Source organism: Camelus ferus, chromosome 2 (assembly GCF_009834535.1).
Source record: "Camelus ferus isolate YT-003-E chromosome 2, BCGSAC_Cfer_1.0, whole genome shotgun sequence".
Taxonomy (NCBI): Eukaryota; Metazoa; Chordata; class Mammalia; order Artiodactyla; family Camelidae; genus Camelus; species Camelus ferus.
The window spans coordinates 110,094,278-110,118,126 of record NC_045697.1 but is presented as its reverse complement, the minus strand read 5'-3'; the positions used below and the strand labels follow the sequence as shown (position 1 = coordinate 110,118,126).

General features: G+C 38.4%; 1 protein-coding gene across 1 annotated transcript in view; it reads left to right on the top strand.

The window, feature by feature from the left end:
• DCHS2 (dachsous cadherin-related 2) overlaps positions 1-23,849 on the top strand; it is a 227,978-nt gene that overhangs the window by 168,500 nt on the left and 35,629 nt on the right. Inside the window, exon 14 of the mRNA XM_032466667.1 lies at positions 3,413-4,270. Within this exon, the coding sequence (XP_032322558.1) occupies positions 3,413-4,270 (858 nt within the window). The remainder of the gene's footprint in view (positions 1-3,412; positions 4,271-23,849) is intronic.

Genomic DNA, 23,849 nt, shown 5'->3' with positions numbered 1-23,849 from the left:
CTTTAATTTGTTCTTTTTTATATTTTATCATCATTTGTTGAAGTTCACACTGTGTTCCTCTATTCTTTTCCCAAGTTTGGTGGAATTTTTTTATGGCTATTGCTTTGAACCCTTTATCAGGTAACTACTTATCTCTGTTTTATTACTTTCCCTCCCCTCCTTTGGAACATGTTCTTCTGTCTTCTTATTTTGTTTGACTTTCTCTGTTTGTCTCTATGAAATTAAGCAAAACATACCTACTTCAGTCTTGAAGGCATGTCTTATGTTGGCACATTCTTATGCAGTCTGCCCAGTGGCTTTGGTGGGAGAGCTGGATCTAAAGTGGTCGTGGGCCATGTCTTCTCCTGGGGTGCGCTAGCAGTCACTGCCCTGTCAGGGGGTGGGGCCAGGGCCTGAGGGGCTGGCGCTACAATCCTGAGCAAGCCTAGCTTCTCTTCAGTGCTAAAGGAGCTTCTGCCTTGGCCAGGGGTGGTGCTGGGACCTAAGGGTCTGGAACAGGAACTTGGTGCAAGAACTGGCTTCTCCCAAAGTGCAGTGGTGGTCACTGCCTTGTAAAGGAGTGAGGCTGGAGCATGAGGAGCTGAGGTAAGAGCCTGTTTCAAGCAGGGGTGAGGTGCACTGGAGCAGTCAGGGCAGACTGACCAGAATGCCAGGTGGTTTTCAGTCTGCTGCCTCTGTGCTGGGGCTGGGAACAAACAAGTTTGTGCTCGTGCTCTACAAGAGCAGAATCTCAGTTTCCGACAGCCCTCCACTAAGCTCCGTGGGTTTTCAAACCACCTGAAGGGGCTGGTATTCCCAGTCTTGGACTCCAGGGCTGGGGTGCCCAAGGTGGGGCTCAGACCCCTCACTCCTGAGGGTGGATCCCTGAGCCTGTGAAATCCTTCTCCTCTTCTGGCTCTCCCACCAGAGGTGTGGGTCTTGACTAGATTTCTTCTTCCCTCTTACTAGACTCCTCATGGTTCTTTCTTCGTAAGCTTGGTTGCAGAACAGCCATTCTGCTCATCTTCAGGTCATTCCCAGAGAAAGTGTCTCTATATGTAGTTTGTAGTTTTGATGTGTTCTTGGGGGAAGGTGAATCCAGGGTCTTCCCACCTCCTAATAAATTTTTATTTCCCACTCTCTCTTTCTTTTTACAGCGAGAGAGCAGAATTGGGATCAGTGCCTTTGGCAAGAAATTGCATTTTTGTTCACACTTTATGTCCTTGTAGTGGGCTGTGGACTTGGCTGTGTGCCACCCTCACTCCAGAACTCCCCATCAAAGACCATTTTTTAAAGTAAAAGAATTACTGTCATACAAACATAAAATTAACAACTTCCAACGATTTTTATTCACCTCATTAACTAATGGACAAACCAAAGTGATGTTAAAATTGGTTCAAGGAGACATCCAACCCACACGCAGAAAATAAGGAATTCTGAAATGCAGGAGAGGTCTACCCACAAGAAAATGATCATTCGCATTCCACTAGACATGATTAATTTGAATTTCTGTGGACAAGAACCATTTTCATTATTTATTAATTTTCAACAATTTGCAGGGCGATAAAACAGCTGAAAGACAATGAAGATAAAATACCTGGGAGACAACGCTGATGACAAAGCCAGACCAGTCACCCACTCACATTTTTTATTTTTACTCCACAACACTCACATTTTTTTCCTTCCATTTCAGACTATTTCACATTTTTTTTTCTGACAGCCTCAAGGACCCAGTCTTTATTTCAGAACCTCCTCATCGCTCATGTAGATTACTTCTAATAGCCTCCTAATTTTTCTTACGCTAGTCAAGCTTTGACATCGCTGCCCAGTACCCTTCCTGAAACAGAAATGTGATTCATGACGTTTTCCTGTCTACAATCCTGCGGGGGTTCCCCAAAGATTTTAAGATAAAATAGAGACTCTTCAGCACTGTACACAGGGCTGTTCATGATTCGGTGCCCTGCTGCTCTCTACACTCAGATACCCAGGGAATCCTGTGTTCTAGTCACATGAAGACATTTGCTACTGCTGATTTCTCATATTCCTCAGACTTCACCCAGGCTCTTCCCTCTGCCCTCTTCCTCTTCCCTCCTCCTGAGACTTGTAGCCTGGCTTCCTCCCCTTTAGGAGTCAGTTTTCATGTCACTCTTTCCAATAGGCATTTCCTGGCCATCCTAACGCAGGACCGCTCTGCTCTTCCAAAGTGCTTCCCAGCACCCTGCATGTGTGAGTTTCACACCACACTTCAAAGTCCAGGTACTGACCTGCCTCTCTTCCTGGACTGTAAACTCTTGGAAGCGAGAACCATGTCTTCTCCTCGTATTCCCAGCGACCAGCACATACTTGGTACACGATAGGTGTTCTTTAAATGTTTGCTGAAGAAATGACTTACTTTATCAACCACAATTGCCACAGAAATGTAGTTTGTCTCGTCATCCATATGTTAGGTACAAATTCACTGTGTCTTGTGAGGACATCCCGGTGCAGGTCCCTTCTCCCCGGCCCCAGCACTACCTATGACTGTTTTCTCAGAATGCTGGTCCACTTCTTCCATGAGCCTCTGGCAGCCTCCAGTAGACTCCCACCCTACTGGGGACAGTGCCCCTTGTCCAAGAACATGCCCCTCATCCAAGAATATGGCTAGTAGGTCACCGAACCACATTTTCCCAACTAATTTTCAGGCTGAGGTTTTAAAACATCTTTGGAAGTTTTTTATCCCTGTGTTTAGTTTCAACTTTTCTTCTACTTGGTACCGTGGATAATAGTAAAAGGAAACCTTCTGAAGGAGACAGAGAAGAATAAAACATCACCCTTGCTTATGTTATGGAAGAAACAGACAGGTGTTCTACTCTCTCTAACAGAAATGCTATGATTCATGCACAAAAGGCCAGGAAATGCAGAAGAGGCACTTAATGTAATAGTATAACCAGCACTCCATCTGGAGTGAGTAACATTTGGGAAAATTACAAATGTGCCGTTGTAAATCTATCTGTTAACTTTTGATTGATACCTCAAAATGGACATCCTGCTTCTTATCCCTGTCTACTATTATTTTATTTCAAATAGAACATGCATTTTAATCCTCTCAAGGGGAAAAATATATAAATTTAAAAAGTTGAAGTTGGACACACACACACACACACACACACACACACAAACTCGTACTATTGCAAATCAGTCACAGCAAGCATTATGAATTACGCACTGAACTAAGATAGATATTGAATTACATCATGTTGTTTATCCCCCGTAATAGAAGCTTCATGCGGGCAGGGACTTTTTATCATAGACTGACAAAAGTGTTTACAAAAGTCCTAAGATGTAATAATCAGGAAATGTTTATTGAATGTGTGTATATATTACATATATATTCATAGCAAAGGGCTGCTACTTTTTCAATTCAAATGGACTTGGAATTTGTTTTCTTTAATAGAGGGAAACACCGATGAGTGTTTTGCTGTCAATGAAACGTCGGGAGAGCTCTCAACCACTCGCGCTTTGGACCGGGAGCAAGTCAGCGACTTCGCTCTAGTCATCCTGTGCTCTGATTTGGGGGATCCACCCAGGAGTGCCGTCATGCAGCTGCAGGTCAGAGTTCTGGATGACAATGACCACAGCCCTGCCTTCCCCAAGCTCCATTACTGGTCCTCCGTGAGAGAGGATGCTCAGGTGGGAACTGTGGTCCTCGTGCTCTCTGCTGTGGACAAGGATGAAGGCCTGAATGGGCAAACTGAGTATTCTCTGGTGGATGCGGCCCCTGGGGCGTTCACCATTGATCCCATGACTGGCATATTGAGAACTGGCCACACCCTCGACCGAGAAGCCCGATCTGAACACACGTTCAGGGCTGTGGCTAGAGACTGTGGCATCCAGGGCTCGAGAAGCACCACAGCGATTATCCAAGTACATGTCACTGATGTTAATGACAATGATCCAGTTTGGGAACAGAACCCCTTTGATATTTTTCTTTCCCGCCAGTCACCTACAAACCGGACAACTGCCATCCTGAGAGCCAGTGACCCAGACTTGGGGCCCAACGGAACTGTCATTTTTAGCTTTGCAGAGCCTCAGTCCATATTTTCAATTAGTGAATATACAGGAGAAATTCAGCTTCAGAAAAACCCATCTTCAGAATATTTTCCTTTCTGGCTGCAATTAAAAGTTATGGACCAAGGGGTCCCAGCCAGGACAACCACTGGTCTCTTGGTCGTTCACATGGAGGGAGAAGATATAAAGATTTCCTTCAGCCAACGTCTATATAAGGCGATTGTGACTGAAAATTGTGAAGCAGGTGAGTGCCACGTGTTCCGTATATTGTCCCTGTTTTGGCAAAATGCTTAAAACTAAGGACGGTACAGTGGGTGCTGTTGCAGACTCAGTGTAATGAAGTTTTGAGTCCAGCCACTTCTTGGTATGCCCATTTTCATTCAAAGTGTATATGATTAGACAGAAGTGTGTTATTAGAAAAATACACTCAAATCCAGTAACCCACTCACAACCCTCTAAAGACAGCAAAAAGTAGTGAAAATACTGAAAGTTAAATCATTCAGGGCTCTTGAAGTTTCAGTTAACCTAAGTTTAAAGTCTCAAAAAAAAAAAAAAAGCCATTTGATTGAAATGTTTATGAATCCTTAACAATGGTACATTAGCTAAAATACTTTCCTGGAAGGACGTTGTGTTTAAGTCACAGCAACTGCGTGTCCTTGGGCAGTGTATCTGCCCCTCAGTTCTCTAATCTCTAATTAGGGATAATAATTGTACCTACCGCATTAGGGTCTGCTGCGGATGGACTAAGCGAGTTGATACAAAGCACTTAAAGCAGTGTCTGCAACATGGTCAGCGTGTAATATATGGCACCTGCAAATTAATTATTATTATGACTTCGTTTTGATACAGTCAGCATTGCTTTCAAACAGTACAGTAATATCTGATCTGCAAAGAATTTGGCAGATATTACACTACTCCGAACAGGCTCCTGTGAACGGTAACTCTTTTCCCTCATTATTTTTCAGTTGTTTCCCTACTCAAATTTATGCCATAATGGGAAACATAAAAAAAAATTAATTTAAATGATCTTTCTACCCCAAAGCAAAAAGCCCATTTGGAGATAATTGTGAGTTGAAAAAAAAAAATCCAATCTGGGTAATTATATCTTACTAGAAAGTCGAGAAATAAATCTTCTGAATCTTTGAGCTGGCCAGAGGGCAAAGCAAATGGACGTGAGAGAAAAGGAGTTTGTGAAAGAAGGGTCTGAGGTGTGCTGTTTGCTGGCTCTCTGTCATTTTTTTGTTCTTGTTTTGTCATTTGAGATTCAGTCTCACTTTATCTGTGCCTACAACAAACATTATTTAAAAGGCAGCCTGCATTTTTCTGAAACTCATTTGTTCATTTCACAGTGAAAATATTTTTGTTACACATCGTATGCTGCCTTCGCTATGAAAAGAGACTATTCCACTTAACATTGAATATTAAATTAGAGTTCTTTTCACGTTGCAGATTATTAACCTGACTTTGATTTTTGAATAATGGTTATCTCCCGGGCTACTTACTCAGCAGGCTTCTTGTCGATTTTAAACATAATTAAGAGTAAATTTCAATTACCTTTATTAAATGAAATAATAGTGACTTCCAAAATAAGTAGAAATTTCCACCTATATTTTTGGGTGTAATGAGACTTCCCCATAAGAGTTCAGTGTTAAATAATATGAGATACTCCTCAGAGCTCTGTTTCTTTTCCTCTTGAGAGGTATACATCCCAACTTCAGGGCAGAGCCTGAGGGAAAGGAAGGTTAACATTTCCTAAATGATGCAACAGAACGTATATTAATCAGTCTTGAACTGATGGCATTTTTGAGCCCAGCTTTTGGCTGCAGTGAACGTACAAACATTTCTTCCTGAACACCCTTGACATGCGGCCTTTCAGTCTGTCCTTGAATGTTGCAGTGGCTGAGAGTTTAGGATCCGGCGGTTCTTGAACTTGGGTGTGAAATAATCATTCTAGGATGACCCCTGAAGGTCCTACTTCAGTAGGTCTGGGATCCGGGACCTGTCGTTTTAACTGGCCCTGCAGGTGATTGGGTCACATGACCAAGGTGGAAAACCTCTTTTTTGGAAAGTCAGTTTGCTACGTTAAACTCGTGTCTTCCTCCTTTGTGTGTGCCCATAAGTCCTAGTCCTGCTCTGCACTGTGGCTCTTCAGATATTTTATGTGCTCTTTCAACAGCGGTTTTATGGAGTATGAAGTGCTGGGTACTTTTCTAGTGGGATGTACTAGTGAGCTAAAACACAAAGATGCTCGTCCTTGTGAAACTTGCATTCTAGCAGGGGTAGAGAGACAGGATCACGGAACACGGTAAATAGCTGAAGCGCAGTGTATGTCACACGGTGTTAAGAGCTATGGAATAAAGAAAACGCAGAGCAGGGAGTGCGGGGGAAGGGCACAAAGCGCAATTTTTAGATAGCAGGTTAGGGCAGGCATCACTGAGCAAGTGACATTTGGGCCAAGACTTAAGGAGAGGAGGTAGCCATTCATATAATGGGAGGCAGAGCATTTCAGAAAAACAGGAAAAAGTTCAGTGGGAGCTTGCCTGATTTGCTCAGAGAGCAGTAAAGAAGACTGTGTGACTGAAGCAGAGTCAGCGAGGGGGAAGATCGTGAACAATGAGGTCAGAGAACTGGTAGGTGGAGCAGAGCCTTGGAGATCGCTGTGAAGGCTTCGGCTTCCATTCAGAATGGTTTTCCCTTCCCTGGTCCATTCAGGTATTCTTCACCTATTAAGGTTTCCAACAACTACTAGGGAACTTTCTCATCCAATATAAATTCTGCAGAGTAATAGGCATTAAATAAATATATACATATATATATATAAATTAGGAAATCAATAAGTTATTCCTCAAAAGAGCTGGCATAGAAGTCATCATTGTTATCACACATTTTCACACTAGCCAATGAAATTTCTAAAACTTAAGGAATGCACCTGGTCACTTCCTAATTAAGATCTCTTTTCTCAGTTCTCCCAGATCAATTTGTTTGCAGGATTAAACCTAAATAGAAGTCAATATCTAACGTGCCCCAAAGAAAACATTTCAATATGAAATTAAGATACGATTAGTAAGTATAATAATATCTGTGGTTGAATTCAGAAATGATTTAATAATAAAAGTAATAAAAACGGCCGTGGTTGGGGGCGGTTTGCACCCGTTTCCATTTTTGCAGTGTGCCATTCATTTCTATGTCGGAGATGCACTCTGTTGGCAGGAAGCAGCCGTCACAAGAGGAAACTACCCTTATGTTAGTCTTTTTCTTATCACTCAACCTTCCATCTACTCCCAACCTTAACAGTTGGGATTAATCAATATGGTTAAGAGTAACCCGGGCTGAGATAAAAAAATTAGAGCAGAAGACAGTGAAGACCGTATTACTTTCTTGCTACTTTCAGATTCAGTCAGAAAAGCTAATGAATACATGGGTGGGAAGGCTTTTTTCTGCTGTCACATCATTGTGTTTTCTGTGACCTCTGATCAGAGTTGTCCTTCTTAGTCCTCTTGTATTTAGAATTACTGAATTAAATTTGACTGTTGCGTTTTTAATGGAACTTCACACTTTACAATTCTACTTATTAAATCTTACACATAAAGAAGGTTAGAAATACTCTGGCAGTAATACAAGCACATGGTACCCATAAATGTCTGGGTAGGTATCCGTTTTAAGATATCTGAAGCAATGAACTGGGTCCTTGCTTTGAGGAGTAGCTACGACATGTGTGAAGGTCATGACGCCTCAGCAGAGAGGTAGACTAAAGGCTGCAACTTATAACAAGAGGAACAAGAGAAGGACAGGATGGCACTTAAGAAGGCTGTCAAATCTGATTAGATGCAACTAACCTACACCAGGGTCGGCAGGATTTCCTAGGCTCCAGTAAAAACCAGTGACGAGGTACATCAAATACTGACTGACATTTCAAGCTGGCCAGAGCTTTCCTGGGAGCATGAATTCAGTACATACTGCCAGGTCATATCACGGACACCAGAAAGTGACTTTTTTTTTTTTTTTTTTGTATTTGAGTTCCAGTGGTTTTAAAAGATTGTAAATCCACTGATCAGTGTCAGAATGGCCTTGATATAAATTATTTAATAGCATTTTATGACTTCCTGTATGATTTCCCTTCAAAATATGCCTGTAATTTTAATCTTTATTTTCAAATGAAAAATATATATGCCTTTTGGAAGCTTATGTTTTATGTGATTTACTCAGCATCCCATCAACAGGCACCACTTGACATCCTGAGTGAATTATTTTTTGTATTATCATAAATTGTAATCACCCTAAACCACTTTTAACATTTAGGTAGGGGTTTTTTGTGTGTTTTATTTTTTGTTTATTTTTTTTTTTTGGATGAGGTAATTAGGTTTCTGTATTTATTTAATGGAGGTTCTAGGGACTGAACCCAGGACCACATGCATGCTAGGCATGCACTCTACCACTGAGTTATACCTTCCCCCTGTATTTTTTTTAGAAAATAAAAAGTTAAAACAAGTAACTCCAATGTATTTATATTTAGTTCAAGTTTCTTTCTTGGAAAGCCCACAAGCTTGAGTTTTGTATTCCTCTATCAACAACATTAAACTTAACACTTCAATTGTTTAAAACAATGTATAGTTCAATATATAGTTTTATATATATAGTTTTTTTTTTTTTATAGTTTATAGCATTTGAGAAGCAACCCTTTGGTAGGTAAAGTCTCTTTAAGTCATGAAATGTTCACTTATTCGTACGAAGAGTCATCTCAGAGGGCTTCAGTGGCCTGTAAGAGAGGCTGGCCGTACAGCAAGGTGACAAGAAAGTCCAAAGGGTTCCCTGCAATTTACTCGTATCACTCACTGTTCCTTTTGTACCACATGAGCGGAAATATAACCATCCTGAGTCTTTTTGAACTGAAGATAAACCACGTGGTTGTCCATGACATTTCAATCCATTAAACACTTTAAATGAACCTTCTAGAAGCCAGCTTTTATTTCTTCTGTTTCGCTTCCAGAGCTTTGGTTATGCTGATGACCGTGAGTTAAGAACCAGAGCCCCTAATGTGGACTTTCCGCAGCTTTATGCATTTTTTGAATTACCATGAGGGGAATAATTGAAATTGTGAATTGGATTGATATGCTGATTGAAAATAAACACTTAGATGTTAAAAGACTTGAGATAAAATTAACACATGGTGCTACATGCGGGCATTCTAACTAGTAAAATGTATCTACTATTGTCAGAGAATAGGTTCTTGCCTCGCACAGGAAAGAATTCAAGAGTAAGGCATGGTAAAGTGAAAGCAAGTTTATTTAGAGAGACACACTCCATAGACAGAGTGCGGGCCGTCTCAGAAGGGAAAATGGCTTAGGAGATACACACTTCTTAGGCAGAATGTGGGCCATCTCAGGTGAGAGGGAGAGAGACTGAAAGGTGTGGGGGCATTTGGTTTAAAGTAAAAACAGATACACAATCCATAGACAGAGTGCAGGCCATCTCAGAAGGCAAGAGAGAGAACCGCAGGGTGCAGAGTTGTTAGGTCTTATGGGCTCGATAATTTTATATGCTAATGAGTAGGAGGATTATTCCAACGACTTTGGGGAAAGGGCAGGGATTTCCAGGAATTGGGCCCCCGCCCACTTTTTGACCTTTTGTGATCAGCCTAAGAACTTTCATGGCACCTGTGGGTGTGCCATGAGGCTCAAGGTCTACTGGAAGTCGAATCTTCTGCCATCTTGGTTCTAACCAGCTTGTCTTGCCCTCAATTGCTGTGTCACTCCTTTAGTAGTTGTGCCCTGCTCCCCTTCCCTGCTTTTTCACTATTGTCTAATAAACAAATTAGACCTTGATATTTTGGAGAAAAACCCTTCTGGCCCTTTGGCAGTTGGTCCAGAATTCGGGCTTCTGCTCTTGGTAAAGTTGGGCACGTGTGTGTGGAGTATGGAAATTGCAGTGGGAGTTAGTGCAGCTGAGTGGCTCTCTACTGCTCTCTTGCCCAAGATGGGCAAGCTCTCTTTCTCTTTCTGCAAAGTGGAGATGGTAACAACTAATTCACAAGGAAACCACAAAGACTAAGTCAGGTCATATGACAGTACTAGTCACTGTTTTTTTTTTTTTTTCTTTAATCGTAGTATAGTCAGTTTACTATGGTGTGTCAATTTCTGGTGTACAGAATAAAGTTTCAGTCATGTATGCATATGTATATTCCTTTTCATATTCCTTTTCATTATAGGTTACTATAAGATGTTGAATGTAGTACCCTGTGCTCTATAGTAGAAACTTGTTGCTTATCTATTTTATATTTAGTAGTTAGTATCTGCACATCTCAAACTCCTGATTTATCTCTTCCCACCTCCTTTCCCCCCGGGTGACCATAAGTTTGTCTGCTACGTCTGGAGAATACCAGTCACTGTTTATGTTGTTACTGCTCTCCTCTTTCTGTTCCAAATCCTTAATTGAATTCTGTAAAGTTAGCTAGGTATAAATTCTCACCAGAGCAACTAGTTGTTACTTAACAGTTATTTAACAGTGATGTGATACTTGCAGCTTCTGAAACCCTACCACTCTATTCTATTCCACTTTGTCTCCAAACCAGGTAAGATCTATACTTTCCAAAGTAACAGAATTCCCATAAGTTTGGAACTGGTGTCTCTAGGTCATCCACAACTTTGAACAGGGCAAAAATTTATAACTCTTATGATAATGAAGAGGGAAGTCAATATTATCAGTCATTCATATTTCATTATTTAAGGCCAATCTCCTGTTTGGAATGAAATTCATTAGAATGAGTGCCAACTAACTAGCCATTTGCAAACTGTATCGAATTCCTTCACCTTAGCTCTGACTCTGAGATACTTCTGGAGGAAAGAGAAGGAGAAAGGCCTTAGGCAAGGTCTAGTTCTCTCAAAAGAAGGCAAACATCTCACAAAGAAGTTTTCACGTTTTCAAATTAACCCCAGTCCCACAGCTAAGCCTCCGCGATGTAGGCTCAAGACCTCATCTTAACAAAGTAGGGAGTTCCTCTCCTGAGGTTGGGACTTATTACCGTTAGGAAGAAGACTGATATACAAACCAGAATGCGGCTCTTTTATTTATAGAAGAACTGTGATTGCCATGTGGATTACAGGAGTCATATCAGGATGACCAAACTCTCTCTAGGAAAAAGGACACAGGAGCCAAATTATACTCAGAAAGTTGCTTGTTCATCCCAAATGGTTCAAGCAGGATATGTGTGATTCAAGTGTTGAACGTCATTGGCCTATGTTACCCTTTCCTCAGAAAAAACTCACACAGCACTGCCAAGTAGAATTTTGTGGTGCCTTAGTGACTGCCTGGACTTCTGTTGCTCACTAACATCCATTTAATTACACATTCCTTCTTTGGTATCTTAATACCTCAGTCAAGCCTTCTGCCCTGGGAGTGATTCTGTTTCTTCAAGGTGATTTTGCATAACTCTGTTCTGAACCATTATATCTTGTTTAAAGATATAATAGGGTTAATATATTTTAACAACTACTTTTTAAAGAATTTTTAGGTACACAGCAAAATTGAGAGAAAGGTACAGGATTTCCCATGAGCCCTTTGCCCCCAAACATGTGTTGCTTCCCTCATTATCAGCATCCTTCACAGAGTGGTACATTTGTTAAAATCAGTGCATGTGCATTGATACATCATGATCACCCAAAGTTCGTAGTTTACATTAGGGTTCACCCTTGGTGGTTTACATTCTGTGGGTTTGGACAGATGTGTGATGGCACGTATCCACCATTATAGTAGCATACAGAGTAGTGTCAGTGCCCGAACAAAAACATGCTCTGCTTGTTCATCCTTTCCCCAACACCCTGCACCCCAAACCCAGGCAACCACTGATCTTGTTATTGTCTCCATAGTTTTGCCTTTTCCAGAATGCTGGAATTATCCAGTATGTAGCTGTTTCAGACTGGCTTCTTCATTTAGTAATATGCGTGTAAGGTTTCTCCATGTCTTTTCATTGCTTGATAGATCATTTCTTTTCAGCACTGACTAATATCCCATTGTCTAGATATTGCAATTCACTTGTCTGTTCACCTACTGAAGACCATCTTGGTTGCTTCCAAGTTTTGGCAATTGTGGATAAAACTGCTGTGAAAACCAATATACAGGTTTTTGTGTAGACATAAATTTCCAACTCCTTCGGGCAAATTCCAAGAAGTGTGATTTCTGGATCTTATGGTAAGAGTATGTTTAGTTTTATGAGAAAATGCCAAACTGTCTTCCAAAGTGGCTGTACCATTTTACATTCCCACCAGCAGTGAATAAGAGCTCCTGTTGCTCCACATCCTCACCACCATATAGTGTTGTCCGTGTTCCAGATTTTGGCCATTCTAATAGGTGTGTAGTGGTATGTCATCTTAATTCACATTTCCCTGATGATGTATGATGTGGAGCATCTTTTCATATGCTTACTTGCCATCTGTATATCTTCTCTAGTGAGTGTCTTTTAGGGTTTTCACCCACTTTTAATCAGGTTGTTTGTTTTCTTGTTGAGTTTTAAGAGTTCTTTGTATATTCTGGATAGCTGGTCTTTACCAGATATGTCTTTTGCCAATATTTTCTCCCAGTCTAGGTCTTGTCTTTTAATTCTCTTGGTAGTGTCTTTTGCTTAGCAGAAATTTTAATTTTAACAAAGGCCAACTTCTGAATTCTGTCTTTCAGGTATCCTGCCTTTGATGTTGTATCTAAAAAAATTGTCACCAAATCCAAGTGCATCCAAGTTTCTTCCATTGTCTAGGACTTTTGTGTTTTAACATTTTGAATTTACATCTGTGACCCATGTTGAGTTAAGTTTTTATAGGGTATAAAATCGGTGTATAGATTCTTCCTTCCTTCCTTTCTTCCTTTCTTCCTTCCTTCCTTCCTTCCTTCCTTCCTTCCTTCCTTCCTTCCTTCCTTCCTTCTTTCTTTCTTTCCTTCTTTCTTTCTTTCTCCACTTGTTCTACCACCACTTGTTGAAAAGACTACTCATTGTACTACCTTTGCTCCTTTGTCAAAGATCAGTTGACTATATTTACATGGGTCTATTTTGGGGGTCTCTTTTCTGTTCCATTGATCTATTTGTCTATTCTTTCACCAATACCATGCTATCTAGGTTACTGTAGCTTTATAATCTTGAAGTCGAGAAGCGTCAGTCATCCAACTTCGTTCTTCTCTATGGGGTTAATATTTTTGAACTGTATTTCTACTCTTTTGTATACTGCCTGTCTATGGATAAGACCTTCTACCTATTCTGTGAGAGGCATCCACTTGTTTTGGATAGTATTAGGATAATTACAGCAGAAATGCAAAGAGAATATTCTGCCTTGACAAGCAAAACAGGTGGCCCTTACTCTAAAGAAATGGTTCCTAAGGAGATCTCCCACATGGAAAGAAAGCAAAGAGCATCCCCTTCTAGTTGCTGGGGAGCGCAGGAGGGGCAAGGGAGGAGAGATGCAGGAAACAAGTGGTCCGCCAGGAGCATCCTGCCCCTCCCTTCCCCGGCGCTATCATCTAAGAGAGAGGGCCAATGAGTCAGACTAAGGGAGAAGCTAAAAGCGCAGGACACTTTGGAACTCCCAGAGGACACCACCTCACGGGGTAGCTTTCTCCTAACACAGGCAAATGGAAGCAGGGTAAAATGGGCAGTGTGGTTAGGTGAAGAGAAGGCACACGGAGTGTTCCCTTCCCGTCTGGCTCTTGAAAAGCCTGGAAGACCTCCCATAGTCCCAGCCTTCCCACTTGGGGACATGGATTAATGCAGAGTCCAGCCCAGCAGGTCTACCATGAGGACCACGGCTGCATGTGATGAGATGAGCCCATCCCCAAACCTGCTGGGTAGACAGTTGAAATTCAGGGTAACATAATGTGCCAAGTATCAGAAAACCGCAGTATCAAAACCAGCTGCAGTGGGTCAGGGCAGCAGGGTAGTGTTCTGAACTTGAACATGCGGACATAAAAGACCAGATTCACTGCCTGGAGACAAATACTGAGAGCCAGTGGACAGCACACAAAGATCCCACCTCATCACTGCAGGCCTCCTTCTGGCCAGTGTCGTCTCACAGCGGAGCAGCAGGGCAAGAGGGAGGGCGTCTCAAAGACTGAGCATCCCAAAGATGCTAAATTACCTAACAGTACTGCTTCAAGGAAAGAGACTGAGATGACATTAAATAGCATGTTTAAGATAACCATTTGTCTCTATTGTCCATTAGGGTGGGGCTCCTGAAGAATATTAGATCAATCATTAACAAATATGGAAACTATTTTTCCTTTGCCCATGTAGGTTGCACTCTGTGCAACTGTAACTTATGGTGAGAGTATGTTCAGTTTTATGAGAAAATGCCAAACTGTCTTCCAAAGTGGCTGTACCATTTTACATTCCCATCAGCAGTGACTTTGGAGAGCACAAAGTCACTGGGAACTTCTTATCTTTAGAAGCCAGAGTTTAGTGGAGTGCAGAGTGAAGTGGAGTTGGGGAATTCAGCCCATTTTTCATGAGACTTGATCATGAAAGGGCAGAAGGGGATGTGGCAACAGCTTGAAGAGCCCCTAAGATGAGAGGGGTATTTTGTTTTGTTTTTGAAAGCTGCAAGGGATTTAGGCATTGGTGATTCTTAGCACTTTAAAGTTCACAAAGAACTTTCATTTATATGTAAGTAAAAAACAGAATGAGGCACTTAGAAATATCAGGATTTCCTTTCATTTCTTTTCGTTTTTAATTAGCATTTACTGCCTGTTTTCAGATTATTTTGAGGATAGCAATACTGTCTCCCTAAAGAGCTGCTGTGACAATCAAACAGACTCATTAAAATTGTACATGGTAGTACTCTTGACATGGCAGCTAAAAACATCATAAAAGGCATTTCTTGTAATCTGAGAGAAACATATCTTTAATTTTTTTTTGGAGACTTTTTTTGTTTCTTGAAATTATTGGAAGTCCTGAGTATCTCGTAACCAAAGTTAAGGATCACTCATCTAGGAAAATTGCACACCTTTCTTTCTGGATGTGTTCAGGCTCTGGATTCTGGTTGGCTCTGGGGCTCCAGGTGCTGAATGGGGAGTAAGGATGGCTCTCGACAGTTCAGGGTTATCAGCCTGGGGATGCAGCCTGGACAGGGAATGGCTGGAAAATGAGGGGAGATCCGCAGTGGCAGGTCCGCAGGCAAGAGCTGAATGGAGTCTGATCCAAGATTGAAGCAACTGTGAAAATTCTCAACTCATGTTTTGAATCTTCCTGTTTGAGTCTTCTGTACATCACAGAATTGGAGAGGTAGTAGGAACATCCAGGAATCATTTTAGCACTGCCTTTCTCTGGGTTGTTCTGAGTGCATTTTTAAATCATGAAATACAGCCATTTACAATAATCACTCCTTGTAAAAATTTTGCCATCTAAAATCCGTAATCCCATTAAAAATATATTTCAGACATAATCAGTTTGGTTTCCTTCTCATCGCATGTATTAATTCTGTATTGGTTTTCTTCCACATCCCTCTTTTATTAAAGTACGTAAGAAGTCAATAAGCACTTTTTATAGCTTCTTCTGTTATTTCCTTAGGTGTTCACAAAAGCAAATGTGTTCAAGATTGCATGCCGTTTACATTTTAAAACATGGTTTTCATCTGTTCACAAATTTTGGAAAATTATTCATTTTGAACATTTTCCACGCTTTGTCTCATCCCAAGGGTGAACTTTTTGGAAAGCCCTGGTAACATCTGTTCAGTTGTTTTTGATGAGAAGGTGGGAAGGAAAAAAATCAATTTTTCTTCTTCTTTTTTTTAAATGACGGTAAGAAACATAAAATTTACCATCTTAACCATTTTAAAGTGCACAGTACAGTAGTGTTAACAGCATGTACATCACTGTGCAGCAGATTTCTCAAACCTTTTCATCTTCCAAAGCTGAAACTCTGTACTCATTGAACAACTCTTTTGCCTCCCTCCACCCCGAGCAAGCACCACTCTACTTCTGCTTTTAAGGGTTTGACTATTTTGGATCCTTCATACACGGGATCCAAAATTTGCAGTGATTGTCTTTTTGCAACTGACTTATTCACATAATTTCCTCAAGATTCATCATTGTTCTACCGTATGACAGGATTTCCTTCTTTTTTTTAAGGCTGAGTACTATAACACATTTCTTTATCCATTTATCCACTGGAGGACATTTCGGTTGGTTCTACCTGTTGGCTATTGTAAATAATATTGCAATGAACATGAGTGTGCAAATATGTCTTTGAAATCCTGTGTTCAGTTCTTTGGCTATATACCCAGAAGTAAGATTGCTGGATCATATGATAATTCTAATTTTAATTTTTAGAGGCTTCTCCATACTATGTTCCATAGCAGCTCTACCATTTTACATTCCCACCAACCATGTACAGGAGTTCCAATTTCTCCTTACCTTTACTGACATTTGTTTTTTTTTGTTTTTGTTTGTTTGTTTGTTTGTTTGTTTTTCAATAGCAGGTGTCCTAACTGGTGTGAAGGGGTATCTCATTGTGGTTTTGATGTGCATTTCCCTGATGGTTAGTGATGTTGAGCATCTTTTCATGTACCTGGTGGCCATTTGTGTATCTTCTTTGGAGAAATGTCTATTCAAGTCCTTTGTTCATTTTTCAGTTGGGTTTCTTCTTTTGTTTATTTGTTTGTTTGTTTGTTTTTCTGTTGAGTTGTAAGCGTACCTTGTATATTTTGGAGATTAACCTCTTATCAGATACAGAGTTTGCCAAAATTCTCTCCCATTGCATAAGTTGCCTTTCACTCTGTTGTTTCCTTTGCTGTGTTGAAGCTTTCTATTTTGATGTAGTCCTATTAATTTTTGCTTTTGTTGCCTGTAATTGTGCTGTCATACTCAAGAAACTATTGCCAAATCCAGTGCCATGAAGTTTTCCCCCTATGTTTTCTTCTAGGAGAGTTAAATCCATTTTTAGTTAATTTTTAAATATAAGGCTCCAAATACATTCTTTTGAATGTGGATATCCAGTGGGGTCTTAACACCATTTGTTAAATATACTATCATTTTCCTATTGTGTAGCCTTGGCACCCTTGTCAAAGATCTTTTGAAAAGATACATAACAGATTATTCATGGAATCTGTGTTCTGTTCCATTGGCCTATATATCTCTCGCTCTATGTCAGTACCATGCTGTTTCAATCACTGTAGCTTTGTAATATGCTTTGAAGTCAGGAATCTGAGGCCTCCAGCTTTGCTTTTCTTTCTCCAGATTATTTTGGCTATTTGGAGTACTTTGAGGTTCCATATGAATTTTAAGATTTTTTTTGTCTATTTCTTCAAAATTTGCCATTGGGATTTTGATAGGAATTGCATTGATTCTGTAGATTGCTTTCGGTAGTATGGACATTTTGACAATAGTAAGTTCCACTCCATGAACACAGGATGTCTCTCCATTTACTTGTATCTTCTTTAATTTCTTTCAGCAATATTTTGTAGTTTTTAGTGTATAAAACTTTCGTCTGCTTAGGTAAATTTATTCCTCATTATTTTTGACACTATTGTAATTGGGATTGCTTTCCTAATTTTTTTAGATTGTGCATTGTTAGTGCATAGAAAAACAAATGTTTTTTTGTGGAATCTGTAGGGTTTTCTACATGTAAGATCATGTCATAGTTTCATGAGAACAGATACCATTTTATTTCTTCTTTTATGATTTTGATGCATTTAATTTCTAAGCTTGATTTCCCTGACTAGGACTTCCACTACTACACTGCTTAGAAGTGGTAAGAATTGGCCTCCTTGCCTTGTTCCTGATCTTAGTAGAGCTTTCGGTTTTTCACCATTGAGCAAGATATTAACTATAAACTTTTTGTATCTGGCCTTTATTATGCTGTGGTAACTTCCTTATACTTCTAGTTTATTGAGTGTGTTTATCATGAGAGACTGTTGAATTTTTCCAAATGTTCTGCATATACTGAAATGATAAGGTGGCTTTCATCCTTTGTTCTGTTAATGTAGTGTATTGCATTGACTGATTTTCATATGTTGAACCATCATTACATCCCAGGGATGAATGTCAATTGGTTACAGCACATGATCCTTTTAATGTGCTGTTGATTCAGTTTGCTAATATTTTGTTGAGGATCTTTGCATCTCTATTCATCAGGGATGTTGATTGGTCTGTAGTTTTCCTGCAGTGTTTCTGTCTGGTTTTGATATCAGAGTAATGCTGGCCTCACGAAATAAGTTGGGAAGTGTTCTATCCTCTTTATTTACTTATTTTTTTGGAAGAGTTTGAGAAGAATTGTTTAATTCTTGTTTACATGTTTGGTAGAGTTCACCAGAGAAGCCATCTGTTCCTCTTTATTGGGAGATTTTTTATTACTGATTCAATCTCTTTACTGGTTATAGATTTGTTCATAATTTTTTTCCTTCATGATTTGATTTTGGTAGGGTGTATAGTTTCTAGAAATTTATACATTTCTTCTAAGTTATCTAATTTGTTTGTGTATAATTGTTCATAGTAGTCTCTTATGATACGTTTTATTTCTGTGGCATCAATTATAATGTCTTCTTTTTCACTTCTGATTTTTGTCATTTGCATCTTCTCACTTTTTTTTGTCTAGCTAAGAAATTATCAAATTTATTGATTTTAAAAACCCTTAGTTTTATTGATTTTTAATTGTTTTCCTATTATTTATGTCTGCTCTAATCTTTATTTTTTTTCTTTCTGCTTTGTTTTTAGTTTATTTCTCTTTTTCTGCTTCCTTAAGGTGTAAAGTTATGTTGTTGATTTGTGAACTTTCTTCTTTTTTAATGTAGGCAGTTACTGCTGTAAAATTCTCTCTGAGTACTATGTTTGTTACATCTCATGTTTTTATATGTTGTGTTTTTGTTTCATGTGTCTCAAGATATTATCTAATTTCCCTTTAGATTTCTCCTTTGACCTGTTAGTTGTTCAGGAGTGTGTTATTTAATTTCCAGTGTGATTTTCCAGTTTCCCCTTGCTATTTATTTCTAATTTTATTCCATTGTAGTCAGAAGATACTTAGTATGATTTTAATCTTAAATTTGTTAACATCCTGTGGCCTAACATGTGATCTGTTCTGGAGAGTGTTCCATATGCACTTGAGGCTATACTCGAGAATGTGTAATACACTTGAGAATGTGTATTCTGTCTGGTGTTGGGTCAAGTCTTCTGTGTATGTCTGTTAGGTCCAGTTAGTCTATGATGTTGTTGGAGTCCCGTGCTTCCTTATTAATCTTCTGTCTGGTTGATCTGTCCATTACTGAGTGGGGAATTGAAATAGCCTACTGTTTTTGTGTTACTATCTATTTCTTCCTTCAATTCTGTCAGTGTTTGCTTCACATGTTTGGGTGCTCTACCATTAGGTGCATATATATTTATAATTGCTATATCTTCCTGGTGAATAGACCTTTTGATAGAATGTCCTCCTTTATCTCATGTCAGTTTTTGACTTAAACCCTATTTTGTTTGATATAAGTATAGCCACCTCTGTTGTCTTTGGGGTGCCATTTGCATGGAAGATCTTTTTTCATCCTTTCACTTTCAGCCTGTTGGTGTCCATGTATCTAAAATGCTCTATGTTTTTTGATTGGGAAGTTTAACCCACTTGTATTTTAAGTAACTACTGATTGGGGAGGACTTAATATTGACATTTTAAGATTGTTTTCTGTATGTTTTGTAGTTATTTGTCCCTCTTTTCTTCTCTTGCTTCCTTCCCTTGTATTTCACTCATTTTTTGTAGTGAAAAGTTTTGAGGACCTTCTTATTTTCTTTTGTGTTTCTTCTGTAGATATTTTCTTTGTGGTTACCGTGGGGATTACAGAAAACATCTTATAGTTGTTTAGCAATCTACTTTAAACTGATAACAACTTAAACTTTAATTACATACAAAAACTCTGCTCCTTTACTTCTCCCTCCCACTTTATGTTATTGATTTCAAATGTTATGTCTTTTTATATTTTGATTCATTAACATAGTTTTATGGTCATTGTTATTTTAATTCTTTTTTCTTTTAAATTTTATACTCAAATTAAAAGCAATCAAAAGTGATTTACACACCATTATTACAATGTTACAGGATTTGGTATTTGTCTATAAAATTTACCTTTACCAAAGAGTTTTCTGCTTTCATATGCTTTCCTGTTGCTGTCTAGAGTTCTTTTATCTCAACTTGAAGAACTCTCTTCAGCATTTCCTGAGGCAGGTCTAGTGGTGATGAATTCTCTCGGCTTTTGTTTATCTGGGAAGGTCTTTGTTTCTCTTTCATATTTGAAGGGCAGTTTTGCTAGATATAGTATTCTTGGTGGCAGTTTTTTTTTTCTTTCATCACTTCGAATAAATTATCCCACTCCCATTTAGCCTGGAGTTTTTATAAAGGCTTTTTGGACCATCTACTATTGTTGTTAAGACTATATGTCTATGGAGGACTAGATTTAGAGCTTTCTGTTCAGCCATCTTGCTGACATCACCCCCAGCTTTTTTTCTTGAATGACTGAAATATGTTCAAGTGTTTCAGTGTCTGGACATTTAAGAGGTAATAGATAATTTAAAATAATCTAAGTATTTTAAATTAATACTGTTTCTCTCAAGTCAGTCATCAATTTAAAAAAATGCTTGCATTGTTTAGAAATAACAGAAGTAAAGCTCTAGAATTATTTACTTATGTACAGCTCTGAACAAAATGTTCTCATCATTATTTTACCTAAGCATATCCAATAATACTGATTTTTGTAGTCCATTGCATTAATTGTTACATAATTCTGCATTTAAATAGATAGTTCACTGTTGCTGTAGGTGATGTTAGTTTTTTAATAGTATTTTTGCAAAGAAGAAAAGAACAAGAACATTAAATGCATCATACTTTCCTGATGCAACGTTAGACTTAAAATGAAATTCCTCAAAACCTGAAAATGTAATAAATAAATTCTTCTATATGTTTCACTTACCTCATGGTACAGTGATGATTTTCATGTCTTACCATTTCTACCTTGATGTGAAATGAGCAGTAACTGTAAGTTTTATCTAGATGCCCAGAGACAGAATTTTACTTAAAATGTGCACAATAAGTCAAGACCTAGAAGAATTCAAGACTCTCCAGTTATTTTCTTTTTTCTCAGGCAATCTCAAATTTAAATTTTGTCAAAGGAAGAACATATATAAATATTTGCAGCTCTTTGATGACCTTAGCATCTAATTTGAAGTATTTTCATCAAATGAAATCCTTTGTGTGCTACAATTTCATTTGATGTATGAATATTTTGTTTACAGTAAAAATAAGGTTGGTGTCTTTCATGAGAAAGGCCATATATGATTCTCATTTGCAATTCTGTCTTCATCTTTGTTCTTTTGCATGCATGCAATCTCCATGTTTTCTTTTGCAATTGGGCTTATAATAAGCATCCTAACCCATGAAGAAAAGGCCACCTGCAAGATTGTACATCTTGCCTGCATAACTGTTTCTCTTCTTACTGCTGTTCTTAAGAATATGTGACAAGCCAGTTGAAATAAAATTTCCTGTGTTTAAAAAATAAGTTCTATCAGGAAACACAAAACTGTGATTTAGCGCTGAAAGTAAAACGTACTGCACCATTGTAAAAACATATTTCTACCAAAAATGTACCAAAAATATGACATTTTTATATTAACAACGTCTCCTGAAATGTAACAAAATAAGCATCAGATTATAATGCAACGTGAGAGTTCTCAACATATGTTGTAACTTGATTCAACGTGATTGATTAAAATCCTTTACTTTGTTACTGAATGACTTTGCAACTGGCTTGAAAAGAATAATCATTTAGAAACTCCAATTAATGATTTTTAAACATTGTCACAGTTTTGTTCAACATAATGTTTTCAAAGAGAGCAATATATCCAGTTTGGGTTTTCCTGTTCTTTCCCCATTATTAATTCTGTTTTATGCCTCTTTCACTGAATTTTCAGTTTTGTGGGCAATACCACATACTTGTTTCCTTTAATATTTATAGTGATCGTTGATTTTGCTTTGGGTGTTTAGTGTTGAAAAGGTCCTGGGGAAAATACTGTCTGTTCTAGGGCTTTTTCTTTCTTCTCTTGCTTTTAGTGAAAATCTCTTAAGTATCTAGGGAAAAAAAATATCAATTTGATGTCATTTAGGGACTGTTTCCACTATAACCTTTATCAGGATAGGTTTCAAGCTTGTTTCTAGGGACAGTAGGATTGAATGAGGAAACCCAGCAGAGACCTTGAATAAGTGCTATTTTATTTCAACTACTGCACATCCCACTATCAGATGTAATGTTCTTAAATTGAGTGATTTTTAAAAAATTTCTCTTGTTTTGGAAGGGTCCTAAGGCAGAGAAGCATTTTTCTAATCCCTCAGGCTGTGACACTTCACTTCAGTGACCACCTCTTTTCCCTACTTCCCCTCTCTGTCTCCTGTTACATCCTCTTTCCATACTTTTTAAGTACCTACTATGTATAAAGGAATAGATTTTTTTCTTCCAGTTTTATTGAGATGTAATTGACATAGAGCACTACATAAGTTTAAGGTGTGCACCATAAGGATTTGATTTACAGACATTATGAAATGATCACTATAATAATTTAGTGAACACCCATCATCTCATCTAGATATAAAATTGAAGAAATAGAAAAAAAAATTCTCCTCATGATGAGAACTCTCAGGATTTACTCTCTCAACAACTTTCATAAAGTACAGCAGTGTTAATTATATTTATCAGGTTGTACATTACATCCTTAGTATTTATTCATCTTGTAACTGGAAGTTTGTACCTGTTGACTGTCTTCATCCAATTCCCCACCCACCATCAACCTGCCTCTGGGAACCAGAAATCTGATCCCTTTTGTTTATGAGTTTAATTGTTTTTGAAGTATAATTGACTTACATCAGTTTATTAGTCCCTGGTACACAACACAGTGCTTAGATTCATCTATACTTTTCAAAGTGATCACCATTATAAGTCTAATTGTCATCTGTTATCATGCAAAGACATTACATAATTGTTGACTGCATTGCCCACACTGTACATTTCCAACTTGTGACTCATTTCTTTTGTACCTGAAATTTGTACCTTGTAATCTCCCTCACTATCTCTTTCCTCCCCTCTGGCAATCACCTGTTTGTCCTTTGTATCTATGACTCTGTTTGTGTTTAGTTATGTTTATTACTTGTTTTGTTTTTCAGATTCCACATGTAAGTGAAATTATATAGTATTTGTCTTTCTCTGACTTATTTCACTCAGCATAATACCTTCTAGGTCAACCCCTGTTGTCACAACTGGCAAGACTTCATTTTTTTTATGACCAAGTAGTATTTAATTTTATATGTATATATACATACATACATGTATATACACATATAGGTACATCACATCTTCTCTATCCATTCATCTACTGATGGGCAATTGAAAATCATGTGTATTCTGCTGCTTTGGGATGGAATGTTCTATGCAAATTTATTAAGTCCACCTGGTCTGATGTGACTCTTAAGGCTGGTGTTTCCTTGTTGATTTTCTGTCTGAGTGATCTCTCCATTGAGGTAAGTGGGGTGTTAAAGTCTACTACTACTATTGTATTTCTGCCATTTTCTCCTGTTGTGTCTGTTAATATTTGCTTTATGTATTTAGGTACTCCTATGTTGAGTGTATATATGTTTACAATTGTTATATCTTATTGGAATGATTCCTTTATCAATCTGTAATATTCATCTTTGTCTCTTATTACAGTCTTTGTTACAGACAACATCTGTTTTGTCTGATATGAGCACTGCTACCCTGGCTTTGTTTTCATTTTAATTTGCATGGAATACCTTTTTCCATTCCCTCACTTTCTTTTATTTTACTTTAAAATTTTATTTA